Here is a 24,468-nt window from a genome sequence, read left to right as displayed (position 1 = left end):
CTGGATTGAGACCACAGCAGGCTACGCGCGCGCGTGCACACACACACACACACACACTCACACACTCACACACTCACACACACATATAGGCCATATATCCTTGAGAGATTCTGGTGATGTCATAGATTTGGCCTTCAGGCCAAGTTTACAAAACCTTGTATTAGGAAAATGTCATCAAAATAGGTAACACATATAATAGTAAGCATATATGATAGTATTTTAATACAGTATATAAAATATTAATTTTAATAATTAAAAAGGTATCATTCTGATAGTTTATTCTGAGCTTGATCCTACTCTTAGAAATGCATAGTCTCTCTATATTTTTTTCATAATATATTTTTCACAGTAATTCGTAAGGATCAAAGAGTTAGAAAGCAGTAGTTACATAGCAAAACCCAACCTTGTTTGGCTTCTTCGTTTATGTTTCCAACCAAACAATTTGAGATCCTGAAAGAAACTAGGCAGAAGGGGAATTATTTCCAGAAGCTTCTCAAGAATGATTCAGCTGAAGTCCTGGATTGAATTCTATGCTGTTTACCAAACAGTAAACAGAAGAGCCATTATAAGGCCAGGGATGTCATTCAATTGGTAGAGTACATGCTGTGCATGGTATGATGCTCAGTACCACTGCCCCCGCACTCTCAACGTGGCCACATGCAGCCTGGGTGGTCCCCAAGTGTGGCCAAAAAGAAACCATAATTGAACAAACAGAGTGTACGTCAATATGATGTTAAGAATAATATTTTCTCAGACCAGAGAGAGAGCTCAACGGGCTGAGTGCTTGCTTACAGGAAGGGGACCCAGGTTTGATCCTTAGCAATGTTTAGTCCCCTTAGCACCATGGCACTGACACCTGGAGTAACTAGCCCCAGAGTACTGCAGGGTGTGGCCCCCCTCAAAAACCCAAAACAAGCAAGCAAGAATGATACTTTCTCCACAATAAGCTGTTGAATCCTCAGTCAGAAAGTACTTGTAGCTTGTCCTGAGTGAGTGCTTCTTTGAAGGTGATGGCAATGATCGTGCCAGCTGAGACTGCTGCTATTGCTCTAGAAACCTCACCTAGGTTGGGGGATGAGACAGGATGGAGGTCTTGAAGTGAAACTCTTCTGAGCTCAGACCTTGTTTAAGATGCAGAGGCATTGTGATTCCAAGAGCAAATTACTTAGCATTTCTGAGCTTTGCTTTTCTCATCTGGAAATGGAAATAATCATTCCATGTAGAATTATTAGGGCTGAAGCCATAGCACAACAGGTAGGGCATTTGCCTTGCATGTGGCTGACCTGGGGTTTGATTCCTCCAGCCCTCTCGAAGAGTATCTCGCCCGCATGGCAGAACCTAGCAAGCTACCTGTGGCATATTCAATATGCCAAAAACAGTAACAAGATGTCTCACAATGGAGACGTTACTGGTGCCCGCTCAAGCAAATCGATGACCAACAGGTCGACAGTGACAGTGACAGTAGAGTTATTGCACTTGATCTTACCCAAAAGGCCAAGAAGTGGTAACAGTAGAGTTATTGAAAGTCCTGAGTAAGGTGACATAAAACCCAAATCTTTGGTGCAAAAAAGTTCTGAGTGGCTTCTTTGCATTCCCCATCTTTCTACTGAGGAAACCGCTCTCCATCCTCTGACCCCCGGAGAAATCCTTTATGGCTCCTTTCCATTTCAGAGCCTTCTTCAGCCTGAGCCTCAGGCCACCAGAGTTGGTTGCTGGGAAATTCATTCCCAAGCTCAACTTTGCACTCTCTAACCACCTCTCCCTTACCTCTTCATATCAGTTATTACTAAGGTCCTGTTCTCAAATTGTGTCTAAAGACTCAAATCCTATAGGAAATTGTCCAGATCTGGATGTATAAAGGGACAGCACCCTTTTGCTTTAGAACATTTCTCACAGCCTCTCAAGGACACAACCTCTATCCAAGGAACATCTTTTGTGTTGGCCAAACAGTGAATGAGCCAGCTCTGTTTCTCTTGGTGAAAAAAAAATGAAGAAAAAACAAAATAAAGACCCAAAACTGTCTCTGCTCCTCCACTGACCTCTGTGAGCAAGGGTCAAGTGTCTCCTTTCCTGCACCCCAAACTGTGCAAGGGTTCAGGTCAGAAGGCTGCCAGCCTGCTCATGCTGACTCTATAGTCCAGGTCTTTGAGTCTGTTCTCCATGTGAGGCATAACAAATTCCTCTCAGCTCAAGCTTGTGAGTCAGTAGGTGGCAAAAGTCCTGGTAGTCACCTACAAGATGTAATGACATTTGAAAATCATTTGAAGGTTGAACTTTGATTTACAAACATGCCTATTTTGTATACAAAACGTTTTTTAAGTCCTTGAGGCAACGTGGTGACTGACCGAATCTAGTATAACCTTGAAATCTGTGTGTGTGTGTGTTTAAGTGCATATGTGTGAGTGTGTATGTGTGTGTAAGTGCCTGAATGTGTGTGAATGTGTGTGTGTGTGTGTGTGTGTGTGTGTGTGTGTGTAGCAGAGGAAAAGATGATGGGGATAGACTTGGAAGAGGAAGTTCAGAGGTTTGGGTTGGTTTCCTGAGATGATGCTGAGCCTGTCAATGGGAGCAAGGAATGCAAAAAGAACATATTTGAAGAGGGCTTGGGGGACTGGTGTAATCAGAGAATAACAGACAGCAAAGTCATTTACTCTGGATCCACATTTTTCAGCTCAGACTCTCCTGTGGGCAGCAGAGCAGCAAGGTGAGAGAAGCCTTTGGTGTGGAGGAAGACTCTGAGCAGGCAGCTTCACAGAGGCCTAGCTACTTGTACCGATTGGGATTCTTTATTGTTTAGTCAGAAAAGTCAACTTAAGTCAGTTTAAGCCCAAAGAAGAAGTCAAAAGTATATCTTGAGTAGGGCCTTAGATGATAGCCTCAAGATGAGTCTGGTGTCTTGGCAGTGCTCTTTTCACGCTTGTTCTATTCTTAAAGGAGTTCTTCATCACACGGAGGACACTGTTTGCCCTCTTACACTCCAGCCCTAATGTTAAGAATAAGAATCTCTTTCCCAAGATGCTGGGCAAAGTCTTGTTGTATCTTATTGGATCTGCTCAGGCCACATGCGCACCTTTTGAACCAGTCACGGGAAAGGGAAAGATGATCCAAGGTCATCCATACACTGCCTTCATCCTTGGGGTGCCAGCTGGACCTTCTACTTCTGATTGTATGACTGTGCTCTATAAGTTACATGGACCAGGAACTCAGAGGCTGAAAGTGGGGCACAATCTGGCAACTTAGCTCAAGCCTGGCCTATAGCAATGGGGAGACAGGCTAAGTGGTGAAAGAGCTCATCCTCACACAGGAAGCTGACCTTATAGTCTCAGCTCTTCACTACCTGGAAGGCCCCAGGCACAGAGCCTGTAATTCTTTCTTTGACCTCCTCTGACACTCTGTAGGCCAGACTCAACCCTCAGCCCTATGCCAGATTTGTGAGTCTATCACCATTCACAGCTTCTGAGAACCAGGATTCCCAGAGAAGACAAACTGGGTAGGACTGAAGCCTGAGTGCTCCATTCATGTTCTCACTTCTATTTGTCTTACAAACTGCTTCCACTTCATACTGAAAGATGCTGTGAGAAAAACTTTCAGATCTGAATCTCAGATAGAGTTGCCTTTTTTGTGTAAGGTAGGTCCATGGTCTGGAACAATCAAAATCCTTGTCTTCCTACTTTTGCTCCCTGCCCCAGGAAAGATCTCTCAACACTCTTGTTTTATCTTTTCCCAGACAACCGAAGAACAGAACAGAAATGAGTTCTCCCTTGAGAAGGACTGAAAATCCCATTTTGGGCACAGGAGATCCTGGTTTTAGTCCTGATGTTCTTGGTGGGGAGAGTCATCTTTCTGAGACTCAATTTCCATGTCTATAAAATGGAAATCTAATATTTTCCTCACAGGACCAAAGAGGTTCAGGAATTAGTGCATTTCAGTCACTGTGTTGAGTATGTTGTAGGTCATATGAAAAATGAATTTTGAGTCCTGCAGAGCTTGATTTCTATAAGAGGGCCTCACCAGGTATCAGACTCTGGGGCTTACTACTAAGCACAACAGGAAGACTTCACCCTCCGATTTGAAAGATGTGATTAATGTACCAGAAAAAGAATTTGCTTTACAGCAGAGGGGGTCAGCTCCTCTCATAGATCAGAGAGCATGTGACATCCCAGAGGCCAGTGAGGCTTCCTGGAGAGATAGCCTTGGAGAGCACCCTCCCAGAGCCCTGGTGCTTTGCAACTGAAGAGACACTCGATAAACAAACGTCTCTCCACTTTTTGAGTGGTTCAGAAGTGAACCGGGGAGGGCATCTTTTCCTCTTACCTTTCCAAACTGATTTCTACACATACAACCTGATGATCACTTCCCAGAATCAAATTGGGGACAGGAAGGGGAGAGAAGGAGGAAATGGAAGGAGGAATTGGTAGAGAAAGAGCATTTATTTATTTTGGTTGTGAGTCAAGGAAGACATGGTGTGTGTGTGTGTGCGCGTGCGCTATATTGGGGATCGGATACGTGGAATCAGTTTGCCAACAATCTAGAGCCCTGGCTAAGAAAGGCGTTTTTTTCTTTTTTACTGGATCAAAGTTCTCAAGGTGATTGTGTTCTGATTTCATCCTGATCCCTTCTCCTGTGGTCTGGGTGGCCCTGTCAGATCTTATGTTCAGGATATTCACCTTCTTGTCTTTTCCCACTCTGTTCCCATTCTCAGGGAAAAACATCTTGAGATTTGGAGACCAGAAGATGCAAGGAATGAGGTTGTGACTGAGATTTGTCATTCCTATCCTTAGCCCACTCTCTCTGCCTCTGAGTAATGTGGGCAGGACTGGCTTCAAGGCCATCAAGATGAGTGGATTTCTGGATTTATCCCTGAAATGAGTGAATTCTGCTCCCAGGACCCCTCAGTATCACAGACCCTTGTTAGAGCAGCAGTTGTTCATGTGTCTGTGTCTGTGAGGGCTTGCAATCTCTGAACTCTGCTCTGTTTGGAAGTAGGTGGTCCTCAGAGCACCATGGCAGCAGACCTGAGGGAGAATGCAACCTCCCCCCACCCCCATCCCCCATCCATCCACTTAGGGAAAAATTTGGCTAGCTTTTCATGTCCTGCTAAAAGGACCAGTGGGGCAGCTCTGTGCTTCCTGCTGGAAGTCTCATCGAGAAGTTAATCCTCAGATCACCTTGTCAAAGCCCTCCTGGATGCTCCAATACACAGGCGAGAGGTCTGGAGGAGGCTTTGTCCTGTCTGAGTCAGATTCTAGGTGCAGCTCCTCGATGAAGCACGCTCATGTCACTCCAGTAACAGGAAATGAAGTCAAAGTCTTTCCTTCTTATCACCTGAGGAATCCTAGGTTTTGATTTGGGACATAGGTCTAGGAAGACTTACTTGGTTTTCATAGGCTTCCTCAAAAAATAGTATGCGCACACGCCCACGTGTGTGTGTGTGTGTGTGTGTGTGTGTGTGTGTGTGTGTGTGTTGGCTATATCCAACATGTTCAGGCTTTACTTCTGACTCTACTCAGGGGCCACTATTGGTGGCGCTTGGGGACCATTTTTACTGCTTGGAAGAGAACCAAGGCTGGCTGCATGCAAGGCAAGTGCCTTGCCCATGCCAACAGTATTATCCGTCCAGCCTGGAGTTTGCATTCTTGACTCCTCTGTGTTATAGAGCAGGTGACATATTTTCTCTCACTGTTCACTAACCCACCACTCACTCTATTCAAGCTCCCAGGGGTGAATTATATGCTGGCTTTGCCACCAGGACATCTACTAACTGGAATCTGATTCTTGATACAATGTGGGGTCAGGGATGTGGCTCAGCAATGGGCGGAGCACTTGCCTATGTGAGCCCTGAGTACCACCCCTGCTTAAAAAAGAAAACAAAAAGTTCACCAAGTGTCTGAGAAGAAGCTGGAGGAGAGAGGAGAGAGCAGCCTACTTGGGGAACCTTTAAGAATTCACTGAATTCAAAGTTGAATCGTGCTTTAACTTCCCTGGAGATTTTGCCTGTTGATAGAAACTTGTTGGTACCCAGTGGGGGACTGAGTAGCAAAAAAAGATTAAGAACTGTCCAGTAAACAAATGATTGCCAGACAAAGTAGCAGAGACCCAGGGGAGAAAGAACTCAGGATTGTCTGAGGCTAGAAGCTGGGACACAGGGAAAGGCAGGGCAGGCTTCCCAGAAAAAGCGGCGTTTGAATGAGTGTGAAAAGATGAGCATGAGTTGGCCAGGGAATTCTGGATAGGAAATTCCACAGGAAGAGTCAGAACCCCTATAAGCATAGGCTGAAGTGAACATCACCCATGCCTAAATCACCCATGGTTAGCAGGTATAAACTGTTCTCTTTAAGCAATTTATTAAGACACTAAAGAGACTACTCATTCCACCCCTTTAACAAGTCCATTATTTATTATGCAAATAAATCATGATTATTGAGAACTAGAACATTAGAACAATATATAGACAGAAGACATTTAAGATATTTGAGTTTACCCATAATTCCACTTAGATAAGAAAACCACTTAAGATAAGAAAAAAGATAACATCTTTCAACCTTTTGAACTTCCCCTGCCACTTGGATAAATATAACCATTTACCAGTCTGCATATTTCATAAAATATAGCACAGCGGGTAGGGCATTTGCCTTGCATGTGGCCGACCCCAGTTTGATTCTTCTGCCCCCTCAGAGAGTCTGGCAAGCTATGGAGAGTATTCTGCTCGCATGGCAGAGTCTGGCAAGCTACCCGTGGTGTATTCGATATGCCAAAAACAGTAACAAGATATCTCACAATGGAGACATTACTGGTGCCCGCTTGAACAAATTAATGAGCAATGGGATGACAATGATACAGTGACAGTGATATCTAAAAGCATTTATGATTTTTTAAAGCATTTATGATTTTTAAGTGAGAGTACAATTATCTGTTTTCACTCCAATCGTACGATTTATTTGGTGGATGGAAATGACGATGTGGTTACATAGCACCCAGCCTAGAGGTATTTACTGGTTTGGGATGGGACTATCCTAAGTGGACTTTGCTCTTTTCCAAAGAGTCAGTGTCTCGGCCTTGCTGCATTGCTGGCCAGCATCATGCAGGGCTGAGCTCAGTGAGCTGAGAAGATGCACCCCGAGGGATAGACGTGAGTCTGGAGCAAGCTGTGTGCTGCACCTCCTCTTTAGGGTGTGTCTGCTTCCTTTATTGTGGTGAGTTGTCTTCTCTTGCTTCTTGTAATCTGCTGTGAGCTGGCTGGAAACTCACAGAGCACCAGATCCCGGGAACTGTGGAATGGAACACATCTGGTGTAAGGGATGGGCATGGCTGTGTGAGACCCAGTTGCTGGTATTCTCTCTGACCATTCTCCTTTTGGAGGTGAATAGAGAACACTCTAGTGTCTACATTGCCTGAGTTTCATGCCATATTTTATTTATAACAAAACTGTGAGAGAAGTTTCTGAATTCCATCTTACAAGTGACAGCCAGAGCAGAGAGATTGCTGGCCTGGTCCCTGTCCAGGGTCATTGAGCTGGAATACATTCTATCTTTTTCACCTCCAATTCCCTGCTCTTCTCCCTCCACCAGATCTCAGACTTGCAGCCAAACCTTGGACTGTGTTTGGATTGTTGCTTTGCTAAAGATATCAATCTGTGCCTAGGGAAGATGCTTCTGCTCCTAGTGGGAGCTCACCTTCCTTGCCAGGAAGGAAAAAGGCCACTTCTAGGCCAAGCACTGTCTCCCCAGGCATCCAGAGAATGCTCTAGAACCACATACCACTCAGAAAACATGTGTAATGGGGAATCATTGTCTTTGAGGAAGGTTGGTCTCTGCTTAGCTATGCTCAAGGTCCCACTGCTTATTGAAGACTTGAAGTGAATTAGACTCACTCACAGCAAAAGCCCAGAGGAACATTTCCTCCAAGTATACATCAGAGGTGGTTGAGGTGATTGCGGTGTTTTATTCAAACTTTTGAAATTTAGTTTAACGTTTGAAAGTTGAGGGGTCTCATGTTTTACTCTAACTTTTGAAGTTTGGTTGAATATTTGCAGGTTGGGGTCCAGAAGTGGTTCTATACTCCTCTGGATTCTTCACCAATTGGATACATAATCAAGTAAGCATACCAAGGGACTGATAGGAGTCAAGAGATCTATGAATGACAGATACCTCCTGTACACACAGGAGCAAGTTAGAAAAACAGTCATGCCCCTGCACGGTTCTCAGACAGAGCTTATAGGCCCTAGGTTGAGACACAGGTTGGGGAAGAAAGCTAAATAGGGGGGGTTACCAAAGAAAGGCAGTGGAGCAAAGGTGTGTATGCAAGACTCAGTTCTATTTTTCTTGGGGAAAGACAAGGGCATCGGATCCGTGGTGTAGATGGAGAAGCCCTTCCAGAGAGACTCAGACTCTTCCTTAGTACCATTAGCTGACAGAACTTTCACCCAATTTTCAGAGTTACTCCAATGAGATCAGTCTGACAAAACATCTTAGGGGGTGACAGATTTTTGCTTCCCTACAGTGCTTTTCCTGAAAAAAAAAAAAAAATTGGGGAGATCTGGAAAACATGGAGTGATCTTTGCCCATGAGCTCAAATTGAATAATCACTGCCCCCAGGAGAGGGCGCCTTCCCTCCCAAGCTTGTCACTCTTGATGACTGCCATCTCCGTAGCTGAGATGCCAGGAATCTGAGCGTGAAGGCTCTGCAGGATGCCTATTTTCACAGAAGCTGGTTGCCAATGAAAGCAAACCCTTCTTCATGTGGTTATCAGTGGAATGGTTTCATTCATTCGTTTAACTTTTGGTGAGGGGCCATTCTGTATTTGGTCCTGTGCTGGACAAGGAAATGAAAAAACATCATCTATTCCAATATTCATTGAATAAGGACAAGACAGAGGCTCTGCTCTTGAGGTGCTAGGGTCCTAGCTGAGTCAAGGTCTGTGCACAGTACTTTGGGGCCTCAGGCTTTCCTCCCTGCCCACCCTCCTGCCACGATGTTTGTGTCCTAATCCTTGAAGCCTGGGAATCTGTGCACTTAAGTGGAAAAAGTGCATTTGCAGATCAGATTAAATTAGGGACCTTTAGAGTGAGAGGTTATCTTTGGCGTTGGGGTGTGGGTGATGTCATTCCAAGGGGCCTTCTAAGAAGGAGGGTAGATCGCCAGACCAGAAGAAATTGTACAGATGGAAGCTAAAGTCAGAGAGGGAAAAGAGGGCTTGGGATGTGGGTCGAGATGCAGAGCACATGCCTTATTTATCTGAGGCCCTGGGGTGGATCCTCAGCACCCTGGTGCAGAGCACTACCAGGAGGGGTCCAAAGATTTTGACTGCTGGTCTCCAGAACTATGTGATAATAAGTTTATGTTGTTTTATGACACCAAGTTTATGAAGTTTGATAAAACAGCCATAGGAAATAGGAAGGGAATAAACTTTCTGGGGTGAAGAAGAGGGAAGTGTTGATTGAAGAAAAGACATTTGAACTAGGTCTTGCAGGATAAGAGGTTTACCAGGTATAGAAAGGGAATGGAAGGCAGAGGGGAGAGGATATGAGCAAAGGGTGTGAAAAGCTGGGTATGTCTGGAGATGGCTGTTGATCCAGTGTGTTTGGAGCATAATTTGTTTGAAGGTTTAAGCAAAAAATAAGGCGAGAGAGAGAGAAAGAGAAAAAGAGAGAGAGAGAGAAAGAGAGAGAGAGAGAGAGAGAGAGAGAGAGAGAGAGAGAGAGAGAGAGAGAGAGAGAGAGAGAGAGAGAGGAGAGGGAGGAGGAGGATTTTGCCTTCGGATATTTCATGGAAAGGGAGTCCTCGGAAATTTTCCAAAGGAGAAGCATGGGGTTTGGAGAGATGGCTCAGGATGCCTGGTATGAGACCTTGAGTTTGACACCCTCTCCAGCCCGCCCCCCCCCACCACACACACCATTTGAAAGAAGAAAAAAACATGGTTCCTTTTTTTTTTTTTTTTTTGCGGGGGGTGGGAATCATACCCAGCAGTGCTGGCAGCTCTCCTGACATGGTATTCAGAGTTCACTCTTGGTGGTTCTTGGAGGACCACGTGGTGCTGAGGATGGAATATGGGTCTCCCACATGCAAATCATGTGCTCCAGTCCTTTGAACTACTCTCTTGGCTGCCATTTATGGGCTGAGACTTCTCTGGCATCTTGTGAGGAATTGTTGGCAGGAGACAGATTCAAGTAAGGAAGTGAAACTGCTATAGGGACTTGGCTACCAAAGCCACAAGGGTAGAAAGTAGGGAAGTGAGCAAAGACATGTTGGTACTGGGACTGATAGGATGCAGTGCCTGAGTGTGATGTGCTGACTCCAGACTGTTGGTCTGAGTGTCATTCGCAAGAGCACTGCTTGTGTGTGTGTTGGGAGGAGGGGGCAGGCGGGTAAGGGGCTCAGTTCACTCTGAGGACATGGTGAGAGTTGAGTTGTCTAAAAGCAATAGGCCACCCAGTCTCATAATTGCACCACTGGTGTCTATCAAATAATCTGAGTGACTCTGCACCCATTCCAGAATAAGGAGCAGGGAGGCTGGGACTGAAAGACCAAACCAGCTCTTGGGAGGATACAGGGAGAAGGTCTAGGTAAGGAGATTTGCTGACCCCAGAGGAAGAAAACACCCCTCTTGATCAATTTCATGGTACCAACTCAAGATGTAACATATTATATAATGTTTCCCCCTGACATATACAATGCAAAGAGATGATCTCAAGAGCACCCAATGTAGTAACTTGTAGCAAAAATAACTAGGAAAAGGTCATCTGAAAGTATTTTCTCCGTTTTTAGTTTCTAATAATGTCTTTCCAGTCATATCTGTCTAGGAACCAGCTCACAATGTTCCTGATAGTGTCACACTGGGCTCAACTGTCCAGAGCAGCTGCCTCCTTGCCTCCTGGGTGATCCCAACAAGGGCAAACCGGAAGGGCCTGGAACTTCATGTCCTTCAAATACAGGCTCATTGATTTTCCAGAGAGAGTGTCGTGCCAGGCCCAGGCCCAAGGTGGTCCTCTAGGAAGACCCAGGGACTGCTTTTCCTGCTGACCCCTAGGTGTCCTGGTCAGTGTCACCGGCCCAGGAACATTGGGTTGTCCATGACCCAATGTGACTCATGCCGGGAGTGAGTGACTCTGGGAAGAGTCTGGTGCATGGCCCAGACAGTGAACTGGGTGAGATTTATTTCTGCTAGGAGCTACATGGGAGGCGTGGATACTTTCCGCTGTTCCAGGCACCTTTGAACTGCCTGTGATTGAGCAATTGCATATATTTACAAGAGGAAAAAAATTTTTTTTCAAGTGAGCTTAATTTAAAATTGAATTCCTGGGATGGAGATGCTGGAAAGGAAACCCAGGAAGATGTCCTGGCTTGCTTCTGTCACTGTGGGCAGGGTGGGGTAGAAGGAGGGCTAGCTGGACCATTTTCTGGGAGAATGTAGGTCTTGGATCCCAGGCCTTTGGGGGCTTCAACCCTCCTCTTCCCCTATAGTGGCATCTAAAGTCAGTACGGTTTCCCAGGGGCCCAGAGTTCTGAGGGGAGGGGCGTGCCCGGAGTCCCATATTTTCTGTCACTTGACAATGGCTCCTCAGGCCATCTGTCTGTCAGGTTTTGGTTGCTAGCTAACCTCTGATCCAGGCCAGGCGGGCTTTGAGTCTGGGCAGCTCTTTGGCCAGCGCAGATATTGTTGTTCTAGCTGCCCTCCGCCCGCTCCCAGTCTGAGAGCCCCGGGAGGCTACTAAAGGCCTTATCTGTCAGGTCAGGCCCTACCAAATAGCTGTTTCCTCCCTTTAGGGACTTTCCCTCCTGGTTCTGTCTGGAAATTGGGGCCAATTCTGCATTCAGATCTGGGAATCTTTTCCTACTTCCCCAGGGAAGCTGAACACAGTCTTTCTCGGGGACTCACACTCTCATACACCTCGGTCATGCCCTCCTGTCCCCCCTCCTCCAATAATGCTTTGTTCGTGTATGTGTGCATGTGTGTGTGTGGTGTTGTGTGTGTGTGTGGTGTGCGTGTGTCTGTTGTGTTGTGTGTGTGTGTGTGTGTGTGAAAGACTGTAGTGGAGTAGTGGAAACCTACTCTTTTTTAAAAAAAATTTTAAAAATTAAATCATTGAGATATAATCCTTAAAAATTCATGATTAGTTTTCAGTCATACAGTGTTCCAACACCCATCCCTCCACCCGTGTACATTTCCTAGCACTAGTATCCCCAGTTTCCCTCCTATCACCCCCCCACACACCACCTGTCTCCTCTATGGCAGCAACCTCTTTCTCTCTCTCTCTCTTCTCTCTGTCTCTGTCTCTGTATTTCTGTCTCTCTCTATCTCTCTCTCTCCCCCCTCTCCCTTCTGCATTGGGCTTTGTGGTTTGCCATACAGATACTGAAAGTTTATCCCTTTACCTACCTTCAGTACTCAGTTCTTGTCCAATGGAATCACTTCTAGCTATTATTATCACACTGTTTCCTTCTCTCTATTGCCTACCGTCTGCCCCCCACATATCTGCGGTTGATTCCAGCCGTTGACTAGTCCTCCTAGGCCCTGTGTGTGGAGCCCTACTCTTACTTAGGGTGATTATTCCTAATCCTTTCCTGTACCTCAGTGCTTATTTCTAAGGACTAGCTCTTTACAAACCAGGAAAGCTAAGCCAATTAGTCACCCTTCTTTACCTGCCTCCTCAGTGCATGGGCACTTTTATTGATATGTTGGTACAGAGGGGTCTGTGTCTCCTGTAATTGCAGGAGACAACGTTCAGAACTCTGCTACCAGGAAGGAGAGTGAGAGGGAGAGGTAGAGAGAGAGAGAGAGAGAGAGAGAGAGAGAGAGAGAGAGAGAGAGAGAGAGAGAGAGAGAGAGACAGATTGACAGACAGACAGACAGACACAGAGACAGAGACACAGAGAGACAGAGAGACAGAGAGAGAGAAAGAGAGAGAAAGTACTTGCCATAGAGACATATTTGGGTGGGGAGTGGGGAGTAGGTGGAAAGGGTGATGGGAGGGAAACTGGGGACATTGGTGGTGGGAAATGTACACTGGTTCCTGGAACATTGTACAACTGAAATCCAATCATGAACAACTTTGTAACTGTGTATCTCACAGTGATTCAATTAAAAATAAAGAAATAATTAAAAGAACTCTGCTACTAGGAGTCCCCTCCCTCCACTCCTGGGCTTCCTGAGCCTGGTTGGATTCTGACTAAGGTATAGACCCAAGAAGCAGGCTGTCCCCCTCAGAGGGGAAAGGAACACATTGATTGCTGACTTGGCACTTTCTGTGGATTTCCTACTTTAATCCCCCGACAGCTCTAAATGGAGGGACTGTTGTCTCCATTTTACAGATGAGAAAATGAGGCCAGCGGAAGCAGGTATGGCTAGAAAGAGGTCAAGGAAGAATCAGAACCCAATCTGCCAGGCTTCCAGCCCTCTTGCTGTCTTCTGAGGCTAGGTCGTGCTGAGGGGTCCCCCTTGGGCTCACTTAGGGGGTAGTGACTAGGCCCAGGAACTCTCAGGACAATAAGCTATTATCTGAAGTCTGAAGAGATTTTCTAGGGATCAGGACTGCTGAGGGTGAGAAGCAGGGAGCGTGTTCTCTCTTCCATGAAAATGGGCACTAGAGGAAGACGGGAATACTGGCAGAGGACACCCCATTTTCCCAATGGACAAACTTGCTTCTTCACCAAGAGCAAGTCCTTCCAAACAAGATGTCAGAGAGCAGACGAGGGCAGCAGAGCACTCCCCCTGGCCCTAGGTACATTTTAATTAAATCCTTGCCCCATTTGGGCCTGTAAGATGGAGTGGGGGCAAGACTAACTCAGTCAGTGGCTCCTCCATCATCCCCCCAACTTCAGAGAAATAGAGAGATGTGTGTGCAATCACCCTCAAACAATTCCCTACATCGAATTCTTCATCTGGAGATAGAGCAGTGGTATTAATAGCAACCTAATCTCTTTTAAATTCTTTGTGCTGCTAAAATGAAAGCAAAAATTCAAAGCTGGAAGAACAAAATACCTCCCTTCTGAGAATTCTGAGTCACTCCAGAAAGGTCAGCGGCATCTGGATTAACTCCCTGTTTCCCAGACGGACTTTGGACCCTTTCCCTGATGCCCTTAGATGAACAGAGAGGATGAGAGCCGCCCCACTTGGAGCCTGTGCTCTGGGGACAGATCTGCCTTTTCTGGTATTTTCTCACTTCTGCATTCATACCTGTTTGCGTTTTATTGATGTTGTGCTTCATCTTTTTTTTTTCTTTTTGAGCTCCTTATGCATCCTCAACAAATCCTCTCTAAATTCCTTATCAGAGAAGTTACATAGTTCATTATTACTGGTTGTGTCATCCGGGCTAGCATCTTCACCTACACTCAGTGGGTTACTGTGTTGCATTCCCTCCCATCCATCCCTTCCCATCCGTCCCCTCCCATCTGTCCCCTCCCCTCCACTTCCCTTCCCTTCCCTTCCCTTCCCTTCCCTTCCCTTCCCTTCCCTTCCCTTCCCTTCCCTTCCCTTCCCTTCCCTTCCCTTCCCTTCCCTTCCCTTCCCTTCCCTTCCCTTCCCTTCCCTTCCCTTCCCTTCCCTTCCCTTCCCTTCCCTTCCCTTCCCTTCCCTTCCCTTCCCGGCTGCTTATTCTCTCTGCTCTCCTCACCCTATTCCAACCTTCTCCTCTTCTTTCCCTTTCCCTCCCTTCTCCTCCCCTTCCTCCCCTCCTCTCCTCTGGTGTCAAGGTCAGGCACTACTCCTAGCTCTGTGCATGAGAGTTGCTTCCAGCTCTGTGTTTGGAGGACTATGTGGCGTTAAGGATCAAACCCACATTCAAAGTTGGCACTCAGTCCTTCAAATGATCTTTCTACCCCTAATCCCTAGTTTCTTCTTAACAAAATAGAAATAACAAATCTATCTCACAAGGGTTAAATAAAATGGCACTTGCAATGCACTCAGCATAGTGTCCAGTAATCAGTAGACAACCTAGAAATATTTGATGAATAAAGAAAAAGGGGTTGAGAATATGACTGAAAGTGCTAGCGCATATGCTTGGTATGTGTGAGGTCCTGAGTTCAATCGCCATCACCACATTGTACCTAGAGCACTGCCTGGCATAGGCCTGGTGGCCCCTGCCACCAATGGACCCCAAGCACTGCTCTGTGGGGTCTGGGCACTGACCCCATGAGGCCTGCATTACAGAGCTGAGTATCACCAGATGTGGGCCCTGGGGTCTCCACCCACACTCTAGCACCACTGGGTGAATGAAAAATAAAAAATTAATGAATTAAAGTATATTAATTTGCATTCTTTCATGAGCATGGCAAGGAACAGAGAAGTGACTTAATTATAGTTTGGACTTTGGGCCTTTTCAGCAACACTGATCATTAGCTAGTCATCCCAGAAGTCTTTGATCATTTGTGCCAGCACAAGTAACTGCCTCTAGCCCACTTGTTCTCCTCCTCTGCTCCTCAGTTTTCCTGCCTGTAAAATGGCCAGATTGTACAGGGTGGACAGTCAGAATGAATGGTGTGCCAAGGGCCAATGGCTTCTTGCCAACAAGCTGTCTGACCTTTCACAACCAGGCCAGAGAGGCAGCAAGGGCCCTGAAAATGGGTTAAAGAAGGAGCGGCTCGGAGACCAAACATTACTAAATAGTTTTTCCTTTTTTGGATCGGTGCTCTAGATCATTACTTCCTGGAGATTGTATTCTAAACTTTGCCTTGATGGATGCAAGTCCGCGTGCCCATGAGCGCCGGCGGAACCCAGATGTCACCCCAGGGGAGGGCCTCTGCTTCTACCTTGCTATTTTAAGCTGCAAGTTTATAATAATGGATGGGAGAAAAGCAACCAGGCAGGAGCAGCGTGGGAAGGATAGGAATAGCCTGGGCGGGGAGGGCTGCTGGGGCGCCCTCTGCGGAACTTGGGGTTCCAGCTCGCCCAGGGAGGGGCCTCAGCCAGCCTCCACTCTCCTCCTTCTAATAGCACCTTATGTTTTTGAGTGCAAGGCCTGACTTCATTTGTCTCTTTCCGACTTTGGTTTTGGATCTTTTCAGAGGAGCAAGTGGTAGAGGAAAAGAAGTGAAGCGTTAGAAACTGAGATGCTTCAGTTATCGTTTCAGAATATCATGATGGCCTGATCCTAGGGGGTGGAACCACCAGATCCATGATTTGCTGTGAATCAAAGAGTTCAGGATGCCAAGAATGTTTAAGGTTGGGGAAGATCCCTGAAGCGGGTGAGGGACCCTATGACCCCCCTCTCAGCTCATGTTGGAGTTCTTCCAGGAGTGAAGAGATTTTATTTATTTATTTATTTTTTAATTCTTTTATTGATTCACCATGTGGAAAGTTACAAAGCTTTCAGGTTAAAGTCTCAGTTATACAATGCTCAAACACCCATCCCAAAGGAGTGAAGAGATTTTAAAGAGAAGCGTGCTTCATCTTCCATGGCCCAGCCATTAGAGAGCTTTTCCTTGCCCTGATCTAACCTTTCAGCCACTGATCAGACCTCCTTTGGGGGTAATAACTCCACATGAATGAATTTCAAATACCTGAGAAAAGATTTTTCTTTCTCTTTCCAAGGTAAAAAGCCTTCAGCTTTTTCAACAGAAATTTGTATCACCCTGTTTCATGCTTTCTTTCCTGAACATACTCTGATCTGAATCTCTATCCTTTACGATTCTTTGTTTTATTTTGTTTTGACTTTTAGGTCACATCCTGCTGGGTTTATGGCCTATTCCTGGTGGCCTATTTTGTGCTCAGTGATCACTTCTGGCTGTGCTCAGGGAGCCGTATACAGTACCAGGGATCAAAGTAGGGTCTGCTGCATGCAAGGCGGGCATTTTAGCTCTGTACTATCTCTGATTAAATCTTTCTTAGATTGTAAACCACAATATATCCATGTAGGGCAAGACTTAAAGAAAATTGTAATTGTTATTTCTCATGTTTTGGAAATTATACTTCCAATAAGATAGCCTAGACCTGGGCAGATATCACATATTTTCAGATGCAGTCAATGTTTCTGGTGCCATTGGGGTTTATGGGTATTTGGTTATGCTCAACACCTGTTAACTATAAACCTTCCCCAACACTCCTGATGTCCCTGATGCTGAAGCTCAAATAAAGGTGATAGAAATGAATTTCAGAGCTCACTTTTAGACACACCTAAACTCAATTTTTCATCTAGGAACCATTTGGGATCAAGATACAAGCCATGACTCATAGCTCTTGTTCCATCTGTTATCTAGAAGGGCTTCTTCTTTTCCATTTCATCTCCCCATATAGACCTCTTGCTATTCCTTTGAGAGAAAGGGTATCAGTGTTCATGGATCAGCTCAAAACCATTTTTAATGTAAAATCTTCACTAAAAAGGTGCTCCACTTGTTCTGGTTTCCATGCTTACAGGCTGCTTCTGAGATCCTGCAACTTCTTACTTTCAAAACCTTTAGCCTTTGTATCATCTTCCAAATGCTTCACATGTCTGGTCTCCCTGCTTCTGAGGCCCTCACCATCATCTTCATGCTGTTGGCACCTAGCACAGGACCTGTGGGAGCAGGTGAAAATTTATTACAGTGAACCAACTAACAACTTTATTGATAGCCTACTTGAGATGCAATTTCTTGAATTTACCAGTAGAGGTCACCTCAGCTATTACAGAATCGAGTGGGGCTACTTTTCCATGGCAGAGAGAGAAAGTCAAGATGGTGGTCATCTCTACTATACCTTTTTACCTCTCCGGGATATATTCCCAGGAGTGGTCTTGCTGGGTCAGATGGAAGCTCAATTTCTAACTTTTTGAGAATCGTCCATATTGTTTTCCAAAAGGGCTGAACCAGTCGGCATTCCCACCAGCAGTGAAGGAGAGTCCCATTCTCCCCACATCCACGCCAACACCGGTTGCTTTTGTTTTTTGGGATGTGGGCCAGTCTCTGTGGTGTGAGATGATATCTCATTGTTGTTTTGATCTGCATCTCCCTGATGATTAGTGATGTTGAAAATTTTCTCATGTGCCTCTCAGCCATTTGGATTTCTTCTTTGGGAAAGTTTCTGTTCATTTCATCACCCCATTTTTTGATCGGGTTGGCAGTTTTCTTCTTGTGGAGTTCAACCAGTGCATTGTATATCCTTGATATCAACCCTTTATCGGATGGGTAATCTGTAAATATCCTTTCCCATTTTGTAGATTGTCTTTGTATTTTGGTCACTGTTCCTTTTGAGGTGCAGAAGCTTCTTAGTTTGAGATAGTCCCATTTATTTATCTCTGACATCTGCATTTCTATGTTCATTGCCACACTGTTTACAATAGCACAATATGGAAAAAAACAGAGTGCCCAAAAACAGATGACTGGTTAAAGAAACTCTGGTATATCTACAGAATGGAATACTATGTAGCTGTCAGAAAACATGAAGTCATAAAATTTTCATACAAGTGGATCAACATGGAAAGTATCATGCTGAGTGAAATGAGTCAGAAAGAAAGAGACAGACATAGAAAGATTGCACTCATATGTGGAATATAAAGTAGCTGAGAGTTACAAGCTTACAATGATGCAATTTCTGGCAGATATTTCTCTGGACTTAGTTACTAAAATACTAAAATGCAGAAATCCAAAACCGTGCGGCCGCTAGTGCGGCCACTCAACCTCATATCTCTTCATTCTCAGCAATGGAAAACAAATTATCAAATGCTTCCTTTTCAGCATATCGACTTTAGGGGGGAGAAACTCCAAACAATAATAGAGAGTTTTTGTCGAAATATTGAATGTAATCAAAGTAAAGGGAAAGTAAAGTGAAATTTATCAGTTACACAGGCGGGGTGGGGGGCTGGGGATGTGGGGGGCGAGGGGGAGGTATACTGTGATTCTTGGTGGTGGAATATGTGCACTGGTGAAGGGATGGGTGTTTGAGCATTGTATAACTGAGACTTAAACCTGAAAGCTTTGTAACTTTCCACATGGTGATTCAATAAAAGAATAAATTAATTTTTTAAAAAAAGATGGTGGTCATAATGCCCAGTGCTGGGACTAAAGTTCTCTAATGCCTTCCCTCCCCTCCCCTTCCTCCCTCCCCCTGCCCTTTACCTCCCTCCCTCCTCCTCCCTTTCTTCCTTCCTTCCTTCCTTCCTTCCTTCCTTCCTTCCTTCCTTCCTTCCTTCCTTCCTTCCTTCCTTCCTTCCTTCCTTCCTTCCTCGCTTGTTTTCTTTCCTATATTATCTCTTCTCTCTTTTCTTCTCCATTTTATTTCTCTCGCTTCTCTCTCTCCACTCCCACCCTCAACTCTATCCTTGACCCTAAAGTTTTCCAGTTCTTTAAATAAATATACATTTTAGGGGAAAGACCCTTCTAGTGATCCATGATACATCAGATACTTTGCCTGCCCTAGGCACTCAGTCAGTGATGTTTTGGGTTGGAGTGTCTGTTGGAACTGTGGCAGATGCCAGATCTGAGCTTGTCCCCTATAAGAGAGCTCTGAGCAGTGTGTGTGTGTGTGTGTGTGTGTGTGTGTGTTGGAGATAAGTGAGTGGGAAGACAGTATAGCATCATGGCAACCAGTGGGACTTTCTTCAAATAGTGACATTCTGAGTCTCCTTTTCTAAAAGAAGTGGAGGAATTAGACCATTGGCTCAGATCATTTGGAGAGCTCATGGTCTTAGGCTTTGTGATTGGCATGAATCACAATCAAACAGTAAACAGAGGGATCCCCAAATCCCCCGTGAACTGTCTTAACCTCTGAAGGACTTCAGTGTTCATGTGACTGGCTACTTTAGAAAGAGTTTAGGCTGCAGATGAACTTGAATCAGAGCTCTAGCTCCCTGCTTTTGCCTCTCTCCTGACTTTGAATTCTCTGGGGCATGTGTCAGTTTTATCTGTATGTGTGAGTTTGGCCTTTTCTGTGAAAGAAAAGTGGTGTCTGCAGTGCCAGGCCTTATACCTGCATCTGCTACCACTTAGAGCAAGAAAAGGAACTGAGTCCCAGAAGACAACCATGTGCTATTGCATAGGTTGGATCAATTGATTATCCTTCAGTCATTCTGTGGCAAGATGAGCAGATTAAGCAGACTGAGTCAATCCTAGCTAGATCCTAAGGTGCTAACACCATAGTGAGGGCATAAGTCTGGTTTCTGGGACAGCAACCTAAAGTTGTTGGTGTGGGCACTGCATAAGGCACAGGAGATGCAAGTGGGCTAAGCCTCAGAATCATATTATTATTGAACCGACAGGCCCAAGGAGGCTATTGTCAAGTGAGAGAGAGCTCATGCTGAGGGGAGGAAGAGTGTGAGGTAGCCAGAAGCTGGGTCCCCCTCCCCACCTGGCCAAGGAAGACTGAGTGCTAGAGTGGAAAGAGCCCTGCTCTCAAAACCAGGATGATCTGGATTTTGCTGGGTGTTTTGCATGGTTGGGGCAAGTGCTGCTTTTCTGAAAAGCAGTTATTTCATCTATATAATGTGACTATTAATGCCCAGCAGCTGTGGCTGTTGTGAGAAATTAAGAAATTAAGTCAGCTACTAGGTGCTCCTAGTAGCTGCTCAATAAATGGTAAACAAATATACATGGTCTCCAATGGCGTGTCCCCCTGTTAGCCAGGAGGCACTTAAAGCCCCTTTCTCCTTTCTGGGAGTGTTGTGTTTATTTTAAGGACCAAATTAGATGCAAAATCTCTAAGGTCGACTCTGACTTTGTAAACAGAACTGGAGAGCAGGAGGAAATGCAGTTCCAAATGCCCTCTCCTAACCTTTTACCGACCTCTGGGGTTAATGCAAACTCAAGCAGGCTCTCTGCAGCTTTTGCTCATGGCAATGGAGCCCAACTTGGGTCAGGGATGGAAGTGGATTTGACTTTTCCTTTTGGCATCTCCTCAGCCTGCAGAGTCCAGGCTTCTTGGACCATCCTTGGGGCTGACACAGAGGAGGTTCCAGGCACACGTGGCCACTCCAGCCAGGAGGCTGCCATGCCCCATATTCCTGAAGATGAAGAGCCCCCCGGAGATCCTCAGTCAGTCCAGAGCCCTGCTGGCCAAGTAAGTGCCCCCTCCCTGCCTGTGTCTATGCTGGCAGAACCAAGACAAGAGTCCCCGGGTGGGGTGGAAACGGTGTGTGGCTTCCACGCAAAAGCATAACTATCTAATGGATGCTTGAACTGCCCCACATACCCGAAGAGTGGGCTCTCTAGGGATGCTTGATGGAGGGGTTCCAGGAGGTCCAACTCCCCTCACTGCCTGGCACCCTCCTAGAACAAATTTCTGTCAGCCTGGAGGCCACATCCGGCCAGGATCATGGGCACTGAAACCACTTAAAATGAAGAACAAGATTTCATAGTCATGAGTGTGAAAGATTTGCAGTGGAATAACTATGAAAATATAAATGATGAAAATATCTGAAAGGGTTTCCCTTAGATTTCATGGAACAAATGAAATGATGAGAACTTTTTTGGCTACATGTATTGCAATTGAGATTTACATGCTAATTTTTTAAGAACTAAAAATGACAAGCATGTTAATTTGGCTATCCTTTGTACCAACACAACCAGTGTTTCTTAACCTTTTCCTGACTCTGCCCACTTCTGACCTTTCTTCCTTCCTGTGCTCCCTTCCTCCCAATCCTCTATCCAATTAGTTGACCCCCCCTAAGCTAATGTGATGGCCTCAAAGTATGCAATTTTCATCTGTGGCTTCCTTGGAATATCCAAATGGCCTCTGTTGAGAAACTGAATTAAATTATCTATTCCTGAGACACTATGTCCCTCACACTCTGATATCTACAGTACCTCCATCATACTATTTCTACTAGATAGAATCTAGTTAAAAAAATTCATCAAACATTCTATTTGAAGCCAAGGACATGACTTAAATGGTAGAACAACCTGATGTGCATGTGTAAATCCCTGAGTTTGATCCAGGCATCTACATAGTCCCCCCCCCCCCACCACCACCACATCCAGCACATCCAGGGAGTTGTCCTCTGAGCCCCCACCTCTAACAGCAACAAAAGAGATTCTTTCTGTTTAGTATTTAAGAACTTCATTCATTTTCCTAAGGACCTCTTCAAACTGTCAGCATTCAAATCATTCCTTCACCATCATTTTTCCTCATCTGTGAGTTTCTCAACTCTCTGCTCCTCACTGGTCTGAGATTTCATGCATGTATTTCTCCAATACTGTGTTTCTTGGCTTTGTGAACTCTGAAGTGGACTTGCTGTGAACTTGCCACATCTTGTTGTCGCTGACAGTCACCCAAACTGACCTTAGCCCAAAGGGACAGACACTTGTTAAGTGAGAGAAGAATGTGCAAGTGAGCGCTCCCTTGATAAGTGGACAGATTCCTAGTGAATGTTTTCATGTTAGGATGACGTTTGTTTTCTTACACATCATAACTGTGGGAACTTAGATAATAAATACTTAGGAAAAAATTCCCTCTTGTAATTCCATATCCTAAGTTCATGGGATTGAGATATTGCAGAACTTGGCAGTCTTGGGGAGCCCTTGGGTTTTGCAATGACAGAGGGGCAAGGTCCCCTGTGTCTGGTTAAACACAGGAAGTCAGCTCAGGACCATGGAACCCCTCCCAGGAACCTCAGGTTCATACTGGGCTGTTCTGTGTTGATTGCAGTGGTTGCTCCTTGCTTCTCTGTATTTCTGTGGGTGACAGCCATGTGGGGTGACCCCCTACCCCAAATAGTGCTCTTTGGCTGCTACTCCTCACCCAGTGTGGACCGTGTTTCCCAAAGTACAGCCAACAGTGGACTTGAAGGTTTAACCAACAACTCTACTGAATGGTGGGGTAAAGGAGGAGATGGTCACACCAAGCCAAAACACTGCTGGGTTTATATGTGGCTGCTCAGTCCTCAGCTCACAGACCTGAGTTCTGTTCTCTTAGCATCCCCATTCCCAGCCTAGGCTCCTTGCATGGTATCCTTGTCCTTCTCCACTTCACATGTAGTTAAAATGCCTTAATTAATTAATTAATTTTAAAATTTTATTTATTGAATCACCTTGAGAGCAATTACAAATCTTTCAGGTTTAAGTCTCAGTCATACAATGATGAAACACCCATCCCTTCACCAGCGCACATTTTCCACCACCAAAAACTCCAGTATACCCCCCATCCCACACCCTCCCCCTACCTGTGTGGCAGATGATTTCCACATTACTCTCTCTTCTTTGATTACATTCAATATTTTGACACCGGACCCACCATTGTTATTTGAGATTTTCCCCCAACACTTAGATCTGCCAAAAAGGCAACATCAGACACTTTGTTTTCTATTACTGATTATGAATAGCATATGATGTCATGCGGCTGCAGGAGCAGCCGTATGGTTTTGGAATTCTAGAATTTTAATAATTAAATCTGGAAGGATTTCTGCCCAAAGCCGCTGGGTTCTAAGATTTGTTTTTGAGTCTTTGGGATAATGGCTGTTAAGCAACTTGATCAGGAGCCAGAGAGGCCGTTCATGGGTGGCGACACAGGGTCTCTAGAATGCCTTTAAATAAGATTCTTTTGTGGGGAGGGTGGGCTACTCCAAAACTTCTGGCAACATTAGAGGTATCCCATGGTGTTCAGGAGTCTATGTGTGATGGGGATCAGACCTGCGGCTCTGTGTGTGGCAGGCATGTTCATGGTCTTTTGAGCCATCTCCCTGAACCTTAAATCAGATTCAGATTCTTATGTAATATTTAGCTTCTGAATCTTGGGGAACATCTCCAAATGCCTTCCTTATCACCTTCCCCAAGAATACAAATGCTCCTGAAAAAAATGAGGAAAGATCAGCAAACAGGCAATGCCATCATCCTTCAATCATAATGAAATGGTTATTCACTGAATTCAGTTCCATTAGATATCAGATTTCTCTAGGTAAAATATCCTATCGATGTTCTTGCCCAGAGATAGAAATCAAGACAGCAGAACATCCTCTGGCCCTGTAAACATCGTGGTTTCAAACCACACATGGGGCCTGTTTCATGGTGGTTGAGCAGGGATTGGGGAAGGTCTCCAAGATCTCATTGCACTGTTGATGTCAGCTGAGCTGCAGAAGCTCCACAGAATCACAGGAAACTCTCGTGCTGTGACCTTGAGTCAGACAGAGTACCCTAAGGTTCTCTGATGTTTCCTCTAATATAATGATTCTGTCTCTGTGCTGATGGAAAGTCAAGGAAGTAAGCATATTACTACAGCAACAATGGCTTCTGCAATTACCAGAGTGCAGGTAGAAGGTTCCCATGAGGAACTAATGCAAACAAGTTAGAGTAAGAGCGATCCAGACCTAGTGGCAAAATATTTAGAGTATGTGGTTGCTTGGTGTTCAACTCAGGTCTTGAGTATTCCAGGCATATGCTCTGCCACGTAGGCTCTCTGCTGGATAAGATTTAGGAATATGCACTCAGGAGTTAGATTAAGTGCCTCAAGCCACATCCTGAAACCCTGATCAAGAGGCCTTGTCTAAAGCTGTCACCTATTTGTGTCTCTGTTGCCTGGGGTAAATCTAAGGCTTGCTTCATAGCCTTGTTTGAGTATCATCTTTAGCCTAAGGG

The 24,468-nt window shown here is 45.2% G+C and overlaps 1 protein-coding gene across 4 annotated transcripts in view; it reads left to right on the top strand.

Annotated features, from left to right (window-relative positions):
- Nucleotides 1–24,468, top strand: part of IRAG1 (inositol 1,4,5-triphosphate receptor associated 1) — a 141,282-nt gene that overhangs the window by 25,563 nt on the left and 91,251 nt on the right. For 3 of the 4 annotated variants that reach the window (XM_055142788.1, XM_055142789.1, XM_055142790.1), the window contains exon 2: nt 20,802–20,959. In XM_055142788.1, coding sequence (XP_054998763.1) covers nt 20,891–20,959 — 69 coding nt within the window. In that variant the 5' untranslated portion in view covers nt 20,802–20,890. Of the gene's footprint in view, nt 1–20,761; nt 20,960–24,468 lie in introns of those variants that run through there. The other variant, XM_004613602.2, reaches the window with a different exon arrangement.

This window comes from Sorex araneus, chromosome 6 (assembly GCF_027595985.1).
Source record: "Sorex araneus isolate mSorAra2 chromosome 6, mSorAra2.pri, whole genome shotgun sequence".
Classification (NCBI taxonomy): Eukaryota; Metazoa; Chordata; class Mammalia; order Eulipotyphla; family Soricidae; genus Sorex; species Sorex araneus.
Note: the sequence above shows the minus strand (reverse complement) of the source record. Positions and strands in the feature narration are given on the sequence as shown.